This window comes from Artibeus jamaicensis, unplaced genomic scaffold, assembly GCF_021234435.1.
Source record: "Artibeus jamaicensis isolate MK-2021 breed Jamaican fruit bat unplaced genomic scaffold, CSHL_Jam_final scaffold_847, whole genome shotgun sequence".
Taxonomy (NCBI): Eukaryota; Metazoa; Chordata; class Mammalia; order Chiroptera; family Phyllostomidae; genus Artibeus; species Artibeus jamaicensis.
Genome location: NW_026522057.1, coordinates 10,826,728 through 10,844,296, shown reverse-complemented (window position 1 = coordinate 10,844,296; position 17,569 = coordinate 10,826,728). Strand labels below are relative to the sequence as shown.

The following is a 17,569-nucleotide window of genomic DNA, read 5'->3' as shown; positions in this document are numbered from 1 at the left end:
ACAAGATAAATCCAGTTTGTCTGTGTCCTGTCCACTAACTCTTGACAGATAACAAATGAACAGACTAGATTCTGGTTTGTTTCTTCTTACCTTCATTGATTAATTCAGTCGACCTACTGAATGTGCCTACTGTGCGCCTCCTCAGTACCAGGGGATGAAAAGAACTAGCGAGGGGAACTTAGATCATGGCATCCAAATACAGCCAGGTTTAAAAAATGGTTAAAAAAAAAAAACTAGAACCCTGGACAGTGTGGCTCAGTTGGTTGAAGGGTCATCCTATAAACTGAAAGGTCATGGGTTTGTTCCCGGTTGGGGCACATGCCTAGATTGCAGGTTTGGTCCGTAGTTGGGGGTGTATGGAAAGCAGCTGATCAATGTTTCTCTCCCTCCCTTCCCTTCTCTCTGAAATCAATGAACATATCCTCAGGTGAGGATTAAAAAAAATTGATCCAAACTTTGTTTGGGTGCCCCTCCCCTCCTATTACTGTTATCTTTTCTTGAGGGCTCCATTGGACAATGCATTCATGGCTGTTCTGGTCTACCTACTCCCAGTAAGTAGTTCCTTGTTCTCGGGAGGACCACAGTACTAATTCATACTATGGTACACATGATTACAAATCTCTCAGAGAATGGGCCTGAAAATTACCCTTTTCCTGTAAAGCTGACTGCATTCTGAACACTGTTCCTATGCATAGAAAGCAAGAAGGTTCCAGGTAGAAGGGCCCGGAGATATCATTCAGTCTGAGCTCAAGCCAGGGAGAAATGACTCTAAGCAAAATGACTTACCCAAAGACACCAGCAGTCAGACCGAGAGGGGAGCAGAAAATAGCTCTTCCAGAGTCAATGGTGACTGCTCTACATTATCTGATTAGGTTGTGCAGGGTGCCCTAGGCAGATACTAAGGTAGGACTAGAAGTGCCTATGCCTTTCAAGAAGCCTGCAGCCTGACCAGGGACATGAACAAGTATGTTAGACTGAATGCCTTTTCGCCCCACTGATTTGAAGTACTGCCTTTATTATGTACCACATTCTCCAATACGCACGAGACTATTCTAGCCCTGGTGTGGCTCAGTGGGTTTGGCGCCATTCTTCAAATCGAAAGGGCGCTGGTTCAATTCCCAGTCAGGGCATATGCCTGTGTTGAGGGCCAGGTTGATGGCTTCAGGTTGATGGTGTGTGAGAGGCAACTGATGGATGTTTCTTTCTTTCTTTTTAAGATTTTTATCTTTAGAGGGGAAGGAAAGGAGAGAGGGATAGAAACATCAATGTGTGGTTGCCCCTCGAGCGTCCCCTGCTGGGAACTGGCCTGCAACCCAGGTATGTGCCCTGACTGGGAATCGAACCACGGTTGTTTGGTTCACTGGCCCGCACTCAGTCCACTGAGCTACACACCAGCCAGGGCAGGATGTTTCTTTCTCACATTGATGTTTCTCTCTTTCTTTCTCTCTCCCATCCCCCTCTCTCTAAAATAAATAAATCTTAAAAAAAAAAACTATTCTAGTCTGTTCTGTTCTACCACTGTCTCTTCCTGCACCACCACTATGCTGTTTCAAAGATTATAGCTTTATAAAAGCCTTTGCTATCTGGTGGAGAAAGTTCTCTTTCTTCTTTTTTCAGAATGTCTTAGTTGTTCTCATATAATTACTATTCCAGATGAACTTTTAAATGAGCCTTTGAGTAACACAGGTATTGAATCTTCTTCTGGACTCTTGTGTATGCCAGGCACTCAGTTCCTGATCTTGGGAGCTCACAAACTCGCTGAGCAGTGCAACTAAATGAGAAGTGTAAAACAACATCAGGAGTCTCACCTTGTGGGTAACCAGAGCTGAAGGAGCGAGGAGTCGGCATGGCATAGACATGCGTTGAGTTCCATTGCTCCTCCAGACTAGGATAGTCCTTCCCCTGACAGGACTTAGAAGGATGAGCAGGAGTTTCTCAGGTATAGAAAAGAAGAAATGCTGTGAATAGGGAAGTCAGACACATTTCATTTGATAGGTGATAGGTGTTTGTCAGATTCAGAGGATGGAATGAAAGGAGGGATTGCCTGGGGCTGGGAAAATAACAAGAAGGCTCCCTGAAGACATTCCGGCTGGGTTTGAGTTGGAGGAATCAGAGAAGATGTTGGAAGAGGCAATTAGGTGAAAAGGATTTTATTAGGAAATTAATACAAGGTAACTTTTGACCTGGACTTCGAGGGAGGAGCGACACAGGAAAGGAGGTAGTCACAGAAAAGGCAAATAGGAAATCTGGCTTCCTGCCCACTCTTTAAAATTCCAAATCCAGGATCTAAGCGTCTCACCGCGTAGAAGCCGGAGATGCCGAAGTGGCGACTCTGCAGTTCCGATTTCCAAGCGTGGGCAGGGACCAGCCTGGGGAACTAAGGATCAGGTTTGCGGAGCCGGCTGGCAGAGTTGAATGCTTTTTGTCAGAATTGGCCAATGGGGTGGCAGCACCCGGTTGCCGGGGCTACCGGAGGCGGGGCCTGAGCGACATGGGCGGAGTCTGGGCGGGGTTTATATAAGTGGGTGGCGGGAGGAAGGCGGGGCTTGGAGTCCGTGGCTGCTGAGCGGGCGGTCGCTGGCCGCGGGGTCGGATCCCGGGGGAGCGAGCTAGCGGAGGCGCGGTGGATCCAGTTCACTTGCTGGGAAGATCTATGGGAAAAAGCCGTGTAAATGCGTTTTAAGGCGAGTGTGGGAGTGCCTCTCAGAGCCTCGGGATGCCGGAGCCCTTTGCTCCGGTGCTGATATGCCCCTGGCCCCTCTTGCCTCTTTTCAGCAGGGGCCTCGGCTCCTCAACTGCCACTCCTTCTCGGGGTGTTGCACAAGTTTCGAGGTCACCGGCGATCCCCCCTAGCAGCGCGCCTGGCTCTGGCCCCCGCGAAGGAGGACGGGGCTTGGTAAGGGTGTGTGAGTGTGTGTGTGTGTGTGTGTTGTGTAGAGCGGGACCTTGGCCCTGCTTTCCGGAGGGCTCCCCAGGACAGAACCGCTGCTTTTGGTTCTCGCCCTGGAGACCGCCTGGCGCCCCCATGCACGCTTAGAATCCTAGCACTCCTGGATCAGCCAGCCCTCGTTTACAAACGGTGAAACTGAAGCTCTGAGAGGGGGTGGGGTGCACACAGGGTCACTCAACAGAGAGTGGACCCGAACTTAAGCTCTGGCTCTGGCGCGGAGAATCCCGGGGCTGGGGGCGGGGCGGGGAGACACCCAAGGCTTGTGTAGGTGGGCGTGGTCAGGACCAGGGGCACGCCGGAAACTTGGCCACCCGCGGTTCTGGGCTTCCCTGCTCCTTTGCTCTTTCTTTTCTTTTCTTTTCTTTCTTTCTTTCTTTTTTTTTTTTTTACTAAAATCCGAATTCCAGAATTGGAAAGGATCTTCAAAACAACCAATCAATTTAGAGATGGGAATACTGAGGCTCGGGAGGCAGTTACATCTAGGCGTCTAATGCCTTGTCCCAGTCCAGGATTCTCCGTGGAATCCTATCCCAGTGAACCTCAGCTCCCCAGACCTGTGCTAGGGCTGCGGCGCAGTGTGGCAGGACTGGGCTCCCGGGCCTGGGGAAGTGAGGGGACCGGCGGAGGGGGGCCCCCTCCCCCATCCACGCCCGCCCAGCAGCCTCCTCACTCTCCCCCTGGCAGTGTGTTGCATACTTTCTAAGGCGGCGGCGACAGCGGCAGTGCGGCAGCGGCGGCTCCATCCAGCCCGTCGGCCTCTCCTCCTCGGCATGGCTGGCTACCTGAGTGAAACGGACTTTGTGATGGTGGAGGAGGGCTTCAGCACCCGAGACCTACTGGAGGAACTCACTCTGGGGGCCTCACAGGCCACCACGGTGAGGGGCTGCGAGTGGGGGTGGGTCCCCTGTCCCTATGCAGGCCCAGCTGCCTCCTCTGATGGGGTTCTCCTCTTACTCTTTCACTTATTTGGTATTCGGGCCTTGCTATTTTCAAGAGACAGGTTCATTTATCCCAAGTTCCTGGTCCCGGCTCCCAAACCTGCCCCTCCTGTTCCCTGCCTTGATGAGAGCACCACTATCATCTACCTAGCCCTAGATCTAGGTCAGAAACCTGGCAGCCCCTTCTTCCCCCCTCCTCACACCCCTCCCCCCAATCGAGGCATCACCAAGCTCTGTGAATTCAGCCTCCTTAAAATGCCCCTAGTGTGCTTCTCCAGAACCTCTCTATGTAGTCCTGGCCTCATCTCTCAAAAGGCCCCCCAACCTCTTCCCTGCCTCATCCCCCACCCCAACTTGAGCACAGCCCTGCTCAAAATTAGAATTCTTTTCCTGGGTCCCAACTGCTTACAGGGTTAAATCAGAACCCCTCCGCCTTCCTAGCCTAATTTCCAGCTTCTCCCCCGTATATGTCATAGTCTCAATGATGCCATGCGCTCTATTATCACCCCTTTGCTTAGAACACCCTTCTCCTGGCCTTTCTCCCTCTTACCTATTGCTACTCTTTCCTTATTACTCCTCGGAATCCCCTTTCCCTGATTGCCCAGGAAGCTTTTGTATTTTCTTTCTCCATGGCCCCCACTGCATTGCATAAAAACTCCCATGTGGTAATTTCTGTCCCCTAGCATAACGTCCAACATCAAGTGGGCATCAGTTTAAAAAAAAAAGTGTTGCATAAAGGAAAACTGAGTCCCAGGGAAGGTTTCAGTTACGTGGACTCACCCATAGCCTCGTGTTCCATGCTCAGCAAATCCTTTAAGGCCCCTTGTTCACAGGCATGGGTTGCAGTGGCAGTGGAACTACCTCAAGGCTTCACTGGGCACCGATATGTAAAAAGCAGTGGGTTGTAGGCCACCACAGCTTTGACCTTCAAGGAATTGATCTTTTTCTGGAGAAGATAGATGCATACAGAGTTCTGATACTTTGGGAGCAAGAGCAAAATGCAGTGGGAACCTTAAAAGCAGGGTTGCTTTCTTGGTCTGGGGGAGGTGGCGTTGGAGATGAAACCCGAAGGTAGACTAGGAATTTGCCAAACACAAGTTGGGGAAGGGTATTCTCTGTGGAGGGCATGCTGGGAACAGAGACTTGGAGGTGGGAAAATAAAGACTCCAGCCTGCAGCTGGAGTTTGAGCTGCAGCGAGGGGAGGGACAAGGGCTGGATTACAGATCCTCAGATGCCAGGCTGGGGAGTTTGCCTTTTGTCCTGTAGACTTGGAAAGCCCTAGAGAATTTAGAGCAAGGTGCTTTGTGGCCACAGCCAAGCTTGGGGCAGATGCTTGTGAGGATGAGGGATGGCATGCAGGAGGGAGCTGCATAGGGTCTTACATTCACCCGTCTTGTTGTGCAGGGGGAGGTCACTGCCTTCTTCGTGGCTGACCTGGGTGCGGTAGTGAGGAAGCACTTCCGCTTTCTGAAGTGCCTGCCTAGAGTCCGGCCCTTTTACACTGTCAAGTGCAACAGCAGCCTGGGCGTGCTGAAGGTCCTGGCTGAGCTGGGGCTGGGCTTCAGCTGTGCCAACAAGGTGAGCCGCTGCCCCCACCAGCACACTGACCCTCGCTGCCTGCTCAGCACACGCATGGCTGCTGGGCTGCTGTGGGTGGGCCCTGGGGAGGCAGGAGTGACCTGCAGTTGGCCTCTGCCCTCTGGAATGGCCATTGGCTTGGAAGGGGGTTTAAGGGATGAGGGAGGGAGAAAGAAGCATGGCATTTGCCAGCCTTGAAGGTGCAAATCGGAACCATGTGTGTCCCTGGGGTCGCGGGGTCATTTTTTAATTTTTATTTTTGGGTCATCTTTTTAAATAGAGGTTTTCAAACTTCTCAGCATAGAGCTATAAATGACACTATACATATGGCTTTTAACTAAAAGCAAAAACACCCTTCTACTGTTGGTTTTGTTTTCTTTTATAATCTTAATAATAGGTGACTGCATTTTCTTGACCAATCCTTTTAGAGTTTTGTCGTTCGGTGCCAATTCTTCCACCTTTCTAATGTTATTAATGCTGTTGTCTCAATTCTCTACTGCTCAGTTTAGACTTACTTTATTTATTTACTATCATTCTTTATTCATTGAGCTCCTGTGATGCGCTGGTCACAGTGCTGGTCACTATGATAGGCAGGGCTGGCCACAGAGGAAGACAGACTCTGCTGTCCTTTAGTTGAAAGCTGAGCTCACCTATTTTTCATCACCACACTAGCTTATCTATTTTAATTCTGTTCTTACTTGAAAAAAGCCCTTTCAGCTATAAGGCTTCCTCAGAGCCCAGCTTTGGATACATTTGTGAATTCAGCAGACATTTGCCGAGAAGCTAACTGTCTGGATGGGGACTTAGCAAGTGCACAAAACAGCAAAGAAGCCCTTTCTTCCTGGAGCTTCCTTTCTAAAATAAGTTAAATAATTTAAACAGTGAAAATGCATAGTATTGCCCTGGCCGGTGTGGCTCAGTGGGTGGGAGCATCGTCCTATGCACCAGAAGGCTGTGGAGGCTGCAGGTTCAATTCCTGGTCAGGGCATATGCCTAGGTTGGAGGTTCAGTCCAGCCAGGGAGCACAGGAAGGCAACTGATCAATGCTTCTCTCCTGCATCAATGTTTCTCTCTCTCTCCCTTTCTCTCTAACCAATAAACATATATTTTTTTTAAAAAGAAAGTGTATAGTATTTTAGATGGAGAAAATTAAAGTGGGAAAGGGAAGTAAGGCATGTTTGGAGAGAAGATGGCACTTTTAGATAGTTTGGCTAAGGAAGGCTTTGCTGAAATTTGAATACAGACCTGAAGGAAGCAAAGGATCACGGTGGGTGGATAACGAGGGGAAGGACATTCTAGGCAGAGGGAACAACACGTACAAAGGCCCTGAGGTGCCTGGTGGGCACTGGTTTGTGTTATTGTCATTACTGTTATTTTTTGTAATGGCTAGTAATGATTATTTTGAGGGGAATCCTTTAAAAAACCCCTCTTAAAGGCAGCAGTGTGACTGGGTGTTGTGAGGAGGGCTTTAGAAGGGGGTCCTGGGGGGGGAGGGAGAAGGGCTAGCCTGGCCAGGACGACAGGGCTGGTGGGATTCCAGTGGGAGACAGGTGTGCACCAGGGTGGGACTGTCGGGAGTAGCTTGATCTTTTTCAGGGAATAATGGAAATGCTGCTTCTGATAGATGAGTCTCTCTCACCCACAAAGCCCCATTGCATTAGCTCTTGCTTTGCACGCCCAGTTGTGCGTCTGTCACATAAAGCCCTGTGAGGGGCGTGGGAAGAGAGATTGCCATTTTACAGTTGAGCAAACTGGGGGCCAACCAGTAGCAGAGCCAGGACTCTGCCCTGCATACACTGGGCCTCTGCTCTGGGCAAAGAGGAGGGAGATCCATTTCTGGGCCCCTTGGTCTAGGGGTGAAGAACAGGACCGAACCCCACCGACTCAAGTCGTCTGCTTCTGGAAACCCAGAGTGGGCGCTCTTGGCCTGCCAGGCTCAGGGGCTGCCTCCAAAGGGTGTGTTGGGCTTAGAAAGGCCTTGAAGTCAGTGGGGGCTTTAAAAGCATCTACCATTTGCTGAGTGCTTCTGAAGTGCCAGGGGCTTTGCCAGGCATTTTCTGTACATGATCTCATCTTATTCTCGAAACAACCCCATGAGGTAATTACTATTACCATGGCTCTGACAACAGTCCTCTGAGGACACATTTAATGTATAAAGAAAGCGGCAGAGGCTGAGTGACTTGCTGGGAAGCGGCTGCTGGTGTATGGCAATGGGCTCCGATGCTAGAGCGGCTCTTTTCCAGGATCCTAGAGAGGGGAGGGCTGAGCTGGGATGAGGCTGGTGACAGATGCTACTAGGCCTGGGAGAGGCCAAGTACCCCTCCTGGTGGGTGGGATCACGCAGACCTTTGGTTGCATTTGCTAAGAATTGGCTGTGGGACACCCAGGTTTTTTTGGAAGTCCGAGGCTGCCCTCTTCTGGTCAGCCATAGCCGGTGTCTGTGCTTAGCACAGTGATGGAGGGCTTGGCAGTGAGCTGGGGCTGGGTGTAGCAATTGGTGTCAGAGGGCCTGGGGGTCAAGGGCACAGACCACACCCTGCACAGAGCTCTGGTCTACCCACCTTCCCAAAGAGCTCATGTCATCTCCCCTGACCCCATCGCTTGCCGTCTCCTGCTGTCTCCCCTAGTGTGCTTTTATCTTCAAAAGCGTTTCCCCGAACACACCATCGTTTCTCACCCTGATCCCTTGCTCTTTCTTCATAGCCAAAATGAGTTGTCTGCACTCGCGTGTCTGCACTCACTTGTCACTCTCCCTTAGCACCCAATCCTTACACCATTGCTTCCTGGCCTCCACTCTCACTGCTCCAAGGTACCTCCTCTTACAGATGTCCCCAGTGATCTGGATTCAGTGAACACTTTATTTTAAATCTTCATTTTGAGTCATTCAATTAATATATGTGTTTATTCATTCACACACACACGCGTAGGACATCAGCTTTGTGTCTCTGGAGATGATTGCCACTATGAATTTGAGTTTGGTGGGTATACTCATATTTTAAAAATACTTGCAAATGTGATTTATAGAAAACGTATCTTGTGATTTTGTAATAAAATAGAAGAGGTGGTCACGTGGCATGCGTTGTTCGGCGGTAGCCTGCCATTTGGCAGGTGTTGGCGAGCCGCCTATGTTGGTGCTTTTGACCTTGTTGGGGACACTCCTTGATTCTCTTACTGTTTGGCCTCAACAATATTCAACACAGGGGGCTTTTTTTTTTGAAGTCCAGTAGGCACAATGTGGGACAGCAGATCTCTAGAACTACTCATCTTACAGAACTGAGACCTGATGCCCGTTGAGTAGCAACTCCCCCATTAACCACGTAGTCTCTTAAAAAAACACACTCAAGCCTGGCTGGTATAGCTCAGTGGATTGAGCGCAGGCCTGCAAACCAGAGGGTTGCAGGTTCGATTCCCAGTCAGGGCACATGCCTGGGCTGCAGGCCAGGTCCCCAGTGGGGGCCATGTGAGAGGCAACCGCACATTGATGTTTCTCTCCCTCTCTTTCTCCCTCCCTTCCCCTCTCTAAAATAAAAATGAAAAAAAACCCCACACTCAACAATAACAGATGCTCCTACTTTTAAAGACCTCTGACGTGTGTCAGATGAAATCGAATGCTGCTCTGGCCCTGCCCCACCCTCACTGGTGCCTCGATAATGGAGACACCACCTTCCATACGGACGCAACTTGTAGGACAGGCTTTGCTTGGACAGAAATGGCACTGGAATCTCTGTAGCGTTCTGCCTCTTGTGGAGGCGTTCTCTCTCCTTTCATTTCTATGCAGGTCCTGGGAGCCAGCTTTCCTCATTCTCTTCTGCTCTGTCAGTGGGAGGGTTCCTGTGGATTCTGGCTCAGGCTCCCTTCTCTTGTAAACTCCCTCTCTGCTTAGGGAATTTCATCTCTTCCTGTGGCTTTAAATGCCATTGATATGCCGCTTCCCATGTTTTGATTCTACTCCCCAGACCTATATAACAAGCTGCTGGCTCGATAATGTACCAGGGTGCCTGGCATCCAGTGTTTTCAAATGTACTCATGATCCTCCCATCCGGAAGCCTCGCTTGGTCTGCTGTGCATGGAGTCCACTGAGACGTCCTCACCCTGCTTCCCCACACGTACTCCACCACCAGGCTCACCAGCCCTGCCTTCCTAGTGCAGACTCTGTTATCTCTGCCATGGTGACTGTGATAGTCTCCCCACAGTGCCCTCGGGACCTTCTGGGTGGCCAGAGTGACATGCATTTAAGGTTATTTTTACATTTTACTTATTTATTTTCAGAGGGAGGGAAGGGAGGGAGAAAGAGAAAGAGTGAGACATTGATGTGAGACAGAAACATCAATCAACTGCCTCTCGTGCACGCCCTGACCAGGGACTGAACCAGCAACCCAGGCATGTACTTTGATTGGGAATCAAACCAGTGACATTTTGCTTTGCAGGATAATGCCCAACCGACTAAGCCACACCAGTCAAGGCCACACAGATGTGCATTTAGACTTGCATTTAAAATGCAGACCTGAGCATGTAATTTCCCTTCCTGAAACCCTTGAAACCGTTTTCATCACTGGCAGGATGGAAATATTATGCTGGTTCAGGTCTATCATACTGTGATTAGACATCAGTGCACCTCTCTCAGTGATGGCCACCACCCAGCAGTCACCACAGAGAGTTACAGTGGTGTTGACTGTATTCTCTGTGCTGGACACTACATTCCCATACTAATGTGTTATATAACTGGAAATTTCATCTCTTACTCCCCTTCACCATTTTTTTCCTCCCTCTACTCCCTTTCTCTCTGGTAATTATCAGTTTGTTCTCCATATCCATGAAGCTGTTTGTATTTTATTTTGTTTGTCTTTTAGATTCCACATATAAGTGAAACGATATGGTATTTGTCTTTCTCAGAATAATTTTATTTAGCATAAATTGCTCTAGGTCCATCCATTGTGTCACAAATGGCAAGATTTCATTCTTTTTGATGGCTGTGTAATATTCCACTGTGTCTGTATGCTGCATCTTTTGCATCCATTCGTCTACCGATGGACCACTAGGTTGCTTCCATATTTTGGCTGTTGCAAATATGCTGCAGTGAACACAGGGGTGCATATATCTTTTTGAATTAATGTTTTTGGTTTCTTCTGATAAACATCCAGAAGAGGGACTCCTGGGTCATATGGCAGTTCTATTTTTAATTTTGTTGGGAAATCTTCGTATTGTTTTCCATAGTGGCCGCGCCAGTTTGCATTCCCTCCAACAGTGTGTGAGGAGTCCCTTTCTGCCACATCCTTGCCTGTGCCTGGTATTTCCAGCGATAGCCATTCTGACACGTGTGCAATCTCATTGTGGTTTTGACTTGCATTTCTCCATGATTGCAGTGATTATTATTTAAATATTTATAAGCAAAGCTAAACGTCAGGCCCCCAAGGTGCTAGCACTGCTTCTCGCCTCACATGCTGAAGCTGGGAGGGGAACCGCTTCGTATCCACCCAGACTCAGGGCGGCTACTCCGGCTCTGCAGCCGGACCTTTGTGTCCTGCCTCACTGACTTCCTGGCTGTGCTGCCACAGGCAGGGGGACCTCTCTGTCCTCAGTAAATATTTCATAGGACAGTTATAGGCATCACCAGAGATAATGCACATAAATACCTTGTGCTGAAAAGTGACTAAATTAAAATTAGAGTCTTATTACAAACTCGGGATGGCCCTGTGCCTCCTTTCCTGTTTCTAAACTGACCTCCCACCCTCAGTCACAGAGAGTCAGGCCTGAGTTTGAAAGCTGGTTCTGCTGCCCACTTGCTGCATGGCCTCTCTGAGCCTCAGCTTCCTGCTCTGTAGAAGGGAGCGAATACCCGTTTGGTGGGGTTATCGTAAGGAGCACGTGACAGAGTTAATGCACAGTAAGGGGTGCCAAACCGCACGGTGAGCCAAATCCAGCCAGTTGCTGCTTTTGTAAAGTTTTATTGGATCCCCATCCAGCTCATCACTTTACAGTGTCTATGGCTAGTTGGGTGCTGCAGTGGCAGCGGAGTAGTTGTGACAGAAGCTGTGTGGCCTACAGAGCCTCCACTATTTACTCTCTGGTCCTGTGTAGAAAGAGTTTGCCGTCACCGGATGTAGGAGGTGTCGCACTGGGTGCCTGCTCGAGGTAGGCGCTCCATGCCCATGGTGGCTGTCATTGTAATCACCAGCAGTGTTCTGTAGGGGTGAGGGGGAGGCAGCCCTGTGGGGGTGGAGCTCACAGGAGTCACCTGCACAGCGCCATGCAGGCAAGCAGGCCTGTGTCATAAAGACTCCTGGTCTTGTGAACTTTCTAACACGTCAGCTAATATCCTCTAAGCATTTACATCTGCCAGGAAAATGTATCAGAAGTCTGTAGTTAGGGCCACCATGAGTCCTTACAATGCCTTTGTGTGGATTAGAAAATGCACCCTTCCCTGGCTGGTTAGCTCAGTGGGTTAGTGTCATCCCTGTATGCCAAGCTTGCAGGTTAGATCTCTGGTCAGGGCACATAAGCAGAATCAACTACATGAATGACTAAATAAGTGGAACAATAAATCAGTGTCTTTCTCTCTAAAGCCATTAAAAAAAATGTACCCCTTCCTTGAAACACTCAACTGTTACAATAAATATACTGATTTTGTAAGAAGGGGGTGCTATATTGTCAGGAGGCTGCACTAAGTACACAAACTTACCACATGTCCTCCGTGAATGGACACCCTGGGCCCGCGCGGTGCCTTGCCTGCGCAGCTGGGCGTGGCAGCCCTGCCTGGCCACGAATGGTGAAGCAACATGACCCTGACTTTTGCATGTGTGTCTGTTGTTTAACAGTGAGGCCCACTTCTTATGGACCTCTGCGTGCATAGCTATGACTTTGCCTCTCATCTGTGTTTCCTTGGCTTCTGCGGGCCCAGCAGGCCCTGCTGCCTCCTCACCTCCACCTTTGGGACCCCACAGACAGAGATGGAGCTGGTCCAGCGTATTGGCATCCCTGCCAGTAAGATCATCTACGCCCATCCCTGTAAGCAAATTGCGCAGATCAAGTATGCTGCCAAGCACGGGGTCCGGCTGCTGAGCTTCGACAATGAGATGGAGCTGGCAAAGGTGGTGAAGAGCCACGCCACTGCCAAGTAAGCTGAGAGCCACTCGTGTGGGGAGGCAGAGAGGGTGGGAGGGGTGGAGCTGGAGCCAGGGACCCTGCCTTGGACCCAGCCAGGGTCACAGGAGGTTGGGGCAAGCACCCTTGGACTGGACCCAGGGTGCCAGGGCCTGACTCTGTCAGAGGCATGGCTGAGAGAACTGGAGAGGGTGGTTGGGAAAGCTTCATGAAAGAGCTTGTGTTGGAGGTGGGCCTTGAGTACTGAACCCAGTTTGGGGAGGGCACAAACAGTGTGTCAGAGAGAGCTGCATAAGCAAATGCATGGAGGTTGACATAGCATGGGCCGTCTGTGGGATAAGCAGAAATCTGGTGAGACTGGAAGACATCATGGGTGAGGGGTGAGAGGTGACGGGGACAGTGAATGATGCTGGTCATGGGGCAGAGACCTGATGCAAATGGGCCTTGCTGGGTGTTTTGCTCAGGCTGAGGCCCTCACACGGTCACTTAGCACCCTGGAGATTCCAGGGAGGGACCTGGGGGCGAAGAGGAGGCCAGGTGGTGGGCGCTCTGCTTCACCCACCGCAGCTTCTGTTTTGTCTGTTACACATGATCTTGGGGTTCTAGATAAGACTGTGTTTGAAAAATAAAATAGTTCTCCTCTTACAAAGAAAGCTGGGAAAGCCTAGCTGGTGTGGTGGCTGGTTTAGAGGAAGTGGAGCTGCCAGGGAGAACAGGTGGTGTCTGACCAGGGCAGGGACTGCAGGAAGGACCCGGGGACATTTACGGACTGGATGGAATGGGGCTCAGAGGCTGATGGGCTGCGTAGGAAGAGAAGGGGGCCCAGGACTCGTGGGGTTGGGCGGCTCTGAGCTGCTGGCTTCACATCTCTTGACTCAGAAAAGTGGTTGGGGTGGGGGAGGTGGGGTCTACCTGGCGGAGGTACGCTGCGTGTCTCCCCAGAATGGTTCTGTGCATCGCCACTGATGACTCCCAGTCCCTGAGCCACCTCAGCCTCAAGTTTGGAGCATTGCTAAAATCCTGCAGACACCTGCTTCAAAAGGCTAAGGAGAGCCATGTGGAGGTGGTAGGTGTGAGGTGAGTGCCTGGAAGCCCCACCCCCTCCACCCACACCAGGCTCATTGCCTCTTTCCTGGGAGTTAATCAACTCTATGAGCACTCCCTGAGGTCCTCCAGGGAGGGCCTGCCCCTGGGCATGGGATTCTGCCATGTGAGAGTTTCCTCTCTCTGGAAAGGTTTGGTGAATCCTGCTGCCCCAACCCCACAGTCCCCAGGTGTCCCAGGAGGTCCCAGGAGGGACCTGGCTTTGCAGGAGTTTTACCAGCCTGTAGGCCACACCTTTGCTCTGCTTCTCTCCTTGGAGGGGCATGGAATAAGTAGTGGCAATGACCTAACAACATAGCTCTCATTTATCTGTACTTACGACATGCCAGGCCCTGTGCTAAACGTTCCATATACATTATCTCACAGCCTTGTGGGGTCTTCTCCCCACTTTACAGATGGGGAAACCGAAGCCCAGGCAGGCCACACTGCTGATGGAGGGGACCCCAGCCTGGGGTCCTGGCCCTCATCCCAGAATTCCCTGCCTTAGTGGCAGAATGCCCATTCCTCACTTGCCACATGGCCCACGGCAACCCATTTAACCTTTTAGGCCCTCAGTCATCACATCTGCCACGTGGGCACTGAGCCTAGTGTGCCTTTCCTGGCTGGGGCTGAGGTGGTGGCACCTGCGGCTCTGCTTGTAAGCCGAGGCTTTTCCTCCTTTCCCAGCTTTCACCTCGGCAGTGGCTGTGCTGACCCTCAGGCCTATGCTCAGTCCATCGCAGACGCCCGAGTTGTGTTTGAAATGGGCGCCCAGCTGGGCCACAGGATGCATATCCTGGACCTTGGTGGTGGCTTTCCTGGAGTGGAGGGGGCCAAAGTGAGATTCGAAGAGGTAACGCTGGGGCTGCAAGCACGTGTTGAGCTCCGTGGGGATGGGGGTGGGGGCGGGGCGGGAAGGTTATAATGAAGATAGGAAGCCTCTGCGAGAGTCCTATGTGCTAAGTGCTGCGCTTGGTGCTTTGCCTGGATCTTATTAACCTTGTGTTACTGCTGAGCAAAGGAGGCTCGTAGGTGTCATGTCACTGCCTGAGTCCACGGTAGAGCTGGCTGCACACGCAGCTCTGCCTGACTCCAGCTCACGCACATATTTGAGGCTCAACCAGGCCATATTTCCATAAGTCATAAAGCTCTCTGAAGGTCTGGGCTGATAAGAAATCAAATGGGAAGAAGGCAGGAAAAGGAAAGCAAACCTGTCCACCTCCCCCATCTACGAGATGAAATGCAGAAAAATGTGTCATCGCAATCTCCACTCCAACCACTAGGGGACGCTTCTCCTTAGTAGTAAGAGCTTCATCTTGGAATATCTACATCAAAGTGCTGTCCCTGAGAAAATAATTCACTATAGACACAAAGAACTAGCCTCACAGATGAGCACTGCAGCCTTGTACGTCACAGAATTCCACTGCACTTCCTTGGTCCATCTAACTCTCGGGGACCGGTGAAATGATGAAACATTCTTATGGTGGAGACATTTACTTACATGTAAAGGCCATTCACAGTCTCCTGAGTAAAACAGGTTATAAAAAACATATGTGTATAGCTCTAGCTTTTTTACTATAAAAAACAGTGTTTGCATGAAAAAAGAATTAAAGGAGCTACTCCAAAAAGTTAACAATGATTAGGTTTATCTGGATAATAGAAGGAGGAGTGATTTTTTTTCTTCTCATCCAAGGACATGCTCATTGATTTTAGAGAGAAGGGAAGGGAGGGAGAGAGAGAGGGAGAGAAACATCCATCAGTTGCCTTTCACACATGCTCTGCCTGGGACCAAACCCACAACCTAGGCATGTGCCCCCAGCTGGGAATTGAACCTGCACTCAACCTTCCCGTTTACAGGACAATGCTCCAGCCAACGGAGCCACACCAGCCAGGGAAGGAGTGATTTTTTTTTTTGAAAAAACTTTAAAGTTTTTTTTCAATTACAGTTTACATTCAACATTATTTTGTATTAGTTTCAGAGTAGTATAAAGTACATGATTATACTTTGCAATGTGTTACCACAATATCATTGACCATATTCTCTGTGCTGTACTTTACATCCTGTGACTGGTTTGTAACTGCCCATCTGTCCTTCTTAATCCCTTTCCCTCCTTCCCAGTCCCCCAGCCCCTTCCCCTCTGGCGACCATCAGTCCGTTTTCTGTGTTTATGAGTCTGTTTCAAGTTTGTTCGTTTGTTTATTTTGTTCTTTAGATTCCACATCTAAGTGAAACCATGCGGTATTTGTCTTTCTCTGATTTATTGCACTTAGCATAATACCCTCTAGGTCCGTCCATGCTGAAATTAGGGGTGGTTTGATCTTCTTTTTTCTTGTCAGTGTTTTCTGTAAAAAATATGGCATTTAACAGATTAGTTTTTTATGAAAGAAAAATCCACACCAGGGCTTCTGGAATCTTAGCACCAAGAGTTATTTGAGAGTACCTCTTCTCACTGGGGGGCATTGAGAAGGGGGAGGGACACAGGGGGAGGGGCCTGAACCCACTCTGCCTCCCACCCACCTTCTTGGCCAGCCGTCCCTGGTTACCAGCTGGGGCCTTAGCGCCTAGCTGCCAAGTCCTTCTTTCTGAAATTCAAGCAGCTCTCAAAAAATAGACTTGGAGTTGTAGTAGGTCTTCGGCATAAACCCCACACTTCAAACATGTAACTGTCCACCCCCTGCCCTCCTACCACCAGATCGCTTCTGTGATCAACTCAGCCTTGGACCTGTACTTCCCGGAGGGCTGTGGTGTGGATATCCTGGCCCAGCTGGGTCGTTACTACGTGAGCTCGGCCTTCACCTTGGCAGTCAGCATCATCGCCAAGAAGGAGGTTCTCCTGGAGCAGCCTGGCAGGGAGGGTAGGTGCCAGGTGGGCAGCGCAGAGCCCCATTCTCCCCTGAAGGTAGGGACTGGCTGGCTGAGCAGGGTCTGGCTTTAGGGAGTAGGGAGTCTAGAAACTGTGTCCTTGCTGTAGGGAAACTTACAATCAAGTTGCCGCACCCTGAGACACTTATTTAACATCATTTTTCCTCTGCATGCTCATATTTTATGAAGATTAAAATAAAAACAACCTTAGGTAGAATGGATACTTTATTAACTGTATTATATGGATGAGGAAACTGAGAACCAAAGCAAATACAAGTGAATTACTTAAAAGCTAGTAGGAAGCAAAGCCTGCACTTGATCCCATGTTTGTCTCTTCTCCTGTGCACCGCCTTGTGCTCACCCCACTGCATCTCATGACATAGGGAAAATAATGAATGACAACGTCTGTTTGTCTAAGCCTACTTTACAGATGACAGATGTAGGCATGGAGAGGTTGAGTCACTTGCCCAAGGTTACACAGCTGATGAGGGGCAGTGCTAGGATGCAAGTTCAGGCTGGTCTGACTCTGATGTCTGTGCCCACACTGCTAAAATCATCACTCTTCCCTGCCCTTCTGGCTAGATCAGTCCTCTCAGCAGTCCCACAAGAGAATCCGTGTGGAGGGGTGGCGGGCTTAAGGTAGAATGTGTGTGTGTGTGTGTGTGTGTGTGTGTGTGTGTGTGTGTGTGTGAATGGCGTTCTTCTGGCCTCCTTTATGGATCTGGGGAATTGTCCTCTCTAGTCCCAGCAGCAGACCTGGCTCCTCATTCATGCTCTGCCCCAGTGTTGGCCTCTGAGTACGTGGCTTAACCTCTGGGGGGAGCCTGAGTTTGGGTGGACTGCTCTTCTGCCTTTACTGGGGTCTCAAGAGGCTCAGTTGCAGGCGAGGCATGTGTCTTGGGCAGGGTTGCTTGGCTACAAGCGTGATTGTCTCCAAGAAGGCAGTGACCCTCGAGTCACAGGAGGGGGCAGACGCCGGCCCATAGCTGAGGCAGAGGCAGCCCTTTCGCTTCAGCAGCCCATTGTCCCCGTGGAGCCCACCATTGCGCCAGCTC

General features: G+C 50.2%; 1 protein-coding gene across 7 annotated transcripts in view; it reads left to right on the top strand.

Annotated features, from left to right (window-relative positions):
* The first annotated feature begins 2,775 nt into the window (after positions 1 to 2,775).
* AZIN2 (antizyme inhibitor 2) overlaps positions 2,776 to 17,569 on the top strand; it is a 45,849-nt gene continuing 31,055 nt past the window's right edge. For 2 of the 7 annotated variants that reach the window (XM_053660457.1, XM_037149716.2), the window contains exons 1-7: positions 2,808 to 2,896; positions 3,635 to 3,825; positions 5,294 to 5,467; positions 12,409 to 12,581; positions 13,511 to 13,645; positions 14,339 to 14,504; positions 16,345 to 16,507. In XM_053660457.1, coding sequence (XP_053516432.1) covers positions 3,721 to 3,825; positions 5,294 to 5,467; positions 12,409 to 12,581; positions 13,511 to 13,645; positions 14,339 to 14,504; positions 16,345 to 16,507 — 916 coding nt within the window. In that variant the 5' untranslated portion in view covers positions 2,808 to 2,896; positions 3,635 to 3,720. The other 5 variants (XM_053660459.1, XM_037149717.2, XM_037149720.2 and 2 more) reach the window with 5 other exon arrangements.